General features: G+C 34.4%; 1 protein-coding gene across 1 annotated transcript in view; it reads right to left on the reverse strand.

Moving 5' to 3' along the window:
- Positions 1–5,000, reverse strand: part of LOC125044572 — a 6,227-nt gene that overhangs the window by 932 nt on the left and 295 nt on the right. The window contains exon 2 of the mRNA XM_047641288.1: positions 1–1,577. This exon is cut by the window's left edge and continues 932 nt beyond it. Within this exon, the coding sequence (XP_047497244.1) occupies positions 1–1,565 (1,565 nt within the window). The 5' untranslated portion in view covers positions 1,566–1,577. The remainder of the gene's footprint in view (positions 1,578–5,000) is intronic.

The raw sequence follows: 5,000 nt of genomic DNA on the forward strand, positions 1-5,000 counted from the left end.
CTTGTCTTCTTGCTTGTTACCTCGAGTACTATTTGGTCTATTTGCTCTGGAAGTGCATCCAACATCTCAGTTATGTAATGTTGGTCTGATGCATCTGAAGTACCCATTACCATCGTCTCTTTTACATTGCTAATGAGCTCACTAAGATAGTCTTCAGTAGCCTTGCGATTTGGGTTCCTTGCAATCTCATTGATTCGCTCAATGTGGCTGACAATTGTCTTGATGTAAATAGCCATTTGCTTGGAGTGGTGGTCAGTTTCTTTTTGTAGTGTTTCCATAAGTTCCTCCATATTCTGCAGGTTTGTTTTTGCCTCTTCGTATTTGTCTCTCATCTGTTCGTTTGTGATATGTCTTTTTTCTTGTCTGCTTTCGATTGTTTCGCCTTCCTTCTCGTGGCCATTCTTGCTGCAAGGACAAAAGTCACAAGGTTCTTCTCCACTGGGACACCTACAGAATGCAGAACTCCAAGAAGTGCAAGGGTATACACATGTCTGCTCACATATGGGGCAGTTATGGGCGTGAGTGAAACGCCCGTTGATGGGAAATCTCTCTTTCACAGTGATTGTCTCTTCACCTTCAAATTCCTCATTGCATCTCATGGCGGTATAGTATTCTTCATACAGCTTTCGCTTGTTCCTACATTGCAACAGGGCCTTCACTTTATTGTCTATGTGCCTTTTCAACATCAGCAATGATCTCTCAAGATTCATCTTCTCTTTAATGGCTTCTTTGCACAGCCTCAGACTGCATGGTTTAGCGACCAGCATGTCTTCGAAAAATTCTTCATAGCTGCTAGTAAGAATGTTCCATTGCAATTGGCTAAGGTCTGCTTTTTTTCCTTGGTTACTACAGTACAGAACGCCATTATCAAAGGTATATAGTTTATCTGCTTTGATATTCATATCATCTAAGACTTTGCTGACTGCTGGTGTATCATCGTCAGTGTGTGTTGCCAGAATCTTAGTGATTTTAATAGTGTCCTTTCCAAACAATGACTCGAACTCCGTAACAATTTCCTTTAGGTAAGCATGAGACCTATTGATTGTTCCATTGACAACAAAACCGAGGCAATGGAGTTCACTGATTTCAAATGTCTCGTCTGTTAAGAAAACTTCCATTTGTTTCTTTATCCTATGCTGCTGTTCACTCCCCCTTGTGTCCCCTAGCCCTGGAGTGTCAATGATTAGGTAGTTGCAATCGACTGCCATCCCGGGTTGCTGATAGATGAGATAACCAGTCACAAACTCTGTCTGGCTTTCAGTCTTGGTTTTCGGCATGGTGCCTATTTCATCCTTTACGGTATATCTACAATTACCCTCAAATTTGACTTTCATAATGTAGTTAATCATCGCATTCAACAGCCTGGTCTTACCGGCTCCTGTTTGGCCAATCAACAGGAAGGCTTTGGTTGGTTTCGTATTCTCCTTGCCAATGGCGAGTATTTTGATTTGGTTCCTTTCGTCAAGTTTCTTCAGTTGTGTTACTGGTTGATTGAGCTGTAGTCCATATTCATTGGTCATAACATACTGATATGCCAACATGACACCATTATTAGGATCAGCCATCTTGCTGGGTACCTGTAAAAAAAAACAGAGAAGATAAAAATAAATATATAACAAACACACACACACACACACACACACACACACACGTATCTATTACACATATAGATAAACAAATATACACTGTACATAAATTGCATACATATAAACAAATGCATATCTATATAAATATGAATGCACGCCCCTCCCCCCCCCCCCCACACACACACAGCGGTAGACTAACATGGCCGTAATTATGTTTATTATCAAACGTTTCGAAGATTAATCATATATCCATCACCAGTGCTGTGATAATGAACCAAAGTAATATGCATTATATAAGAGGGAAAAGTGGTTCTCTATATCAACAACGGTGCATAAGAAATAATTCGAACTTTCATAAGAAAACAAGAACAATAATAAAACAAACTGTAAACAAACAAAGACATAATAAGAATATATAGTGAAGAAAATGATTAAAGACATTACAAAACTAACCAATATATGATAAAATAACAAAGATCTTTCTAAGTAAAAAAAAAATTCTCAAATCAACCTACTGTATCAACCATTAAAAGGGATCATAGATACGTAAAACTAACATTTATGGGGGAATTAAGCTTAGAAATCAGAAAACAATTGAAAATACTTTTACAATTATATAGTTACTCTCAAATAAAATTCACTTTTATCTTCAGCAACTGTAACACTATTGCAAACCTTTAAAACAGCCTACGAGATGGCACTTTGATTTGTGTTTCAATGTTGTATATCTATTTAGCTGTCCTGACTACCAAGTCAGGTACAGCTACACAGAAAACGTTTGTTAAAAAAAATGCTAAACGTTCTGACCACAACGATACTTTTTGAAATACAGATGTTAACGCTAGGAAACTGTTGGTACTCCTCATTCCCCCCTACTTTTGGGTCTGAGTGGCATATCACGAATTAACAGGCTATCAATTCGCAGGTAATTTATGTTTTAATGCTTTGTCACTGATCAATTGGCTTTCTTATACATTTTTTTTTTAAATGTTGGGTCAATTGTCATGCTGCAGAAAAAGACAAGTGGCATAGCCAGACAATTGATTTGACAGGTCCTACTCACAAGCATTATTACTATTATATTACTTATTGACTGTTGACAAATTCCAGTAAGATCAAAATAAGGAAAAAAGATACTGGTAATACATTCAAGTTTAATATTTTGTATTTCCACCCCCTGCTGCCAAAACACAGTTATTCAAAGCGCCAAGGCATAGATGGCACTAACTCGGCTGTCAAGGCACGGCCTTCACATCGCAGGCATTATTTAAGACTGCCACACGATTGTGAGTGTGGTCTTGCTGCATGTATTTTGCGTTTTCAACTGGGTTTAGATTCCTTGACAACACGAATGGCATGGATAGGGCTGCTGTCTGGACACACCAATGCCCTAACTGTTGGTAGGAAAACTCAAGGATTTCAACATATCTGTTGCCAGTATATCGGCCAGGGCTGTCATCCGTCATTTCCCCGACACCACTCGCATGCATCCACCCAAGCAACCCTGCGGTGATTCGGCCACTCCTCCTGCTCGCGATCTCTCTCTCACAGACACACATACACACAGACATAGACAAAGACACGACAGACAGACACACACTTTATTGTAGAGTAATGATGAGGTGTGGTAAGAAGAGATGCAATGATCACGAGTATATGCATATGCATTTGTAAGTGTAGAGATATATATGTGACAAACGTGTAATGTAGAATATAGTAATATGATATAGATATAGCTGGGTTACACACACACACATACACACACACACACACACATATATGTGTATGTATATTACGCATCTATACATATACATATATGCACACACACACACACATATATATATATGTATATATATAACACACACACACACACACACATATATATATATATGTATATATATGTATATATATCACACACACACACACACACACACACATATATATATATATATATATGTACATATACATATATACATATACACTCATAAATACGAAAACACACACACACATACACGCACGCACGCATATATGTATATATATAATATATATAATATATATATGTATATATGTACATATATATTGTATGTATATATATATGTATATATACTGTATGTATATATATATAATATATAATACATATTTATATATTATATATACATATATATATACACACTATAATATATATATATATATATTATATATTTATATAAATATATACAGTACATATATATGTATATATACATATATATGTATAAAATATATATGTATACAATTTTCATATATATATATACATATACCTAGAAACACACATACATACAATCACACCCACATAAATAAACACACACACACACACACACACACGCATATATAGTTAAACATTATCTACACACGCGCGCGCACACACACATATATATGTATAAATATATAGTGTATGTATGAATAAATATATACATATATATTATATTATATATATAGTATATATATAAACAATATATATATATATATATATATATATATATATATATATATATATATATACTACACACACACACACACACACACAAACATATATTGTATGTATGAATACATAAATACATATATATATATATTATATTATACTATATATATGTGTATATATACTATATATATATTCAATATATACACACAAACAATATATGTGTATATATACCTATATATATTCAATATATACATATTTATTTATACATACAGTACACACACACACACACACACACACACACACACACACACACACACACACACAATACATACATACATACATACATACATATATATACAAATATATAAACACAAATGTGTATATATATGTATAGACATTTGTGTATATTTTTGTATGTATCTTTATCTATCTATATAACTATATACATATATATATAGTTATAGTGATATATAGATATAGATACATACATACATACATATATATATAATATATATATATATATATATATATATATATAAACACACACACACACACACACACACACACACACACACACACACACACACACACACACACACGTTTGTTCAACAGCCATTTAATCCACTGCAGGATCTAGGCCTCGCTCAGTTCACTATTTAGAGATTATTTGTCAGTGCCACCCTTCCCTGATAAGATGCCCTTCCTTATCAGCCGCAGTTTGACGCGCTAACACTCTGGGTACGAAATGGAGGGCCTTTTATCTCTCTATCTATCTATACAGATATACACACACACACAATGTAGCTGTATACTGTAGCTAAATCATCATGCTATTGGTGCTTGAATTGAACGATTGCCGAAGTTGATTTAATATAACGTACTCATGAGAGATGGAGGCTTTTAGTGGGTTAGAGCATCGAATAAAAAACTCATCATTAGTTAGAAATTAGTACGAT

Source organism: Penaeus chinensis, chromosome 36 (assembly GCF_019202785.1).
Source record: "Penaeus chinensis breed Huanghai No. 1 chromosome 36, ASM1920278v2, whole genome shotgun sequence".
Lineage (NCBI taxonomy): Eukaryota > Metazoa > Arthropoda > Malacostraca > Decapoda > Penaeidae > Penaeus > Penaeus chinensis.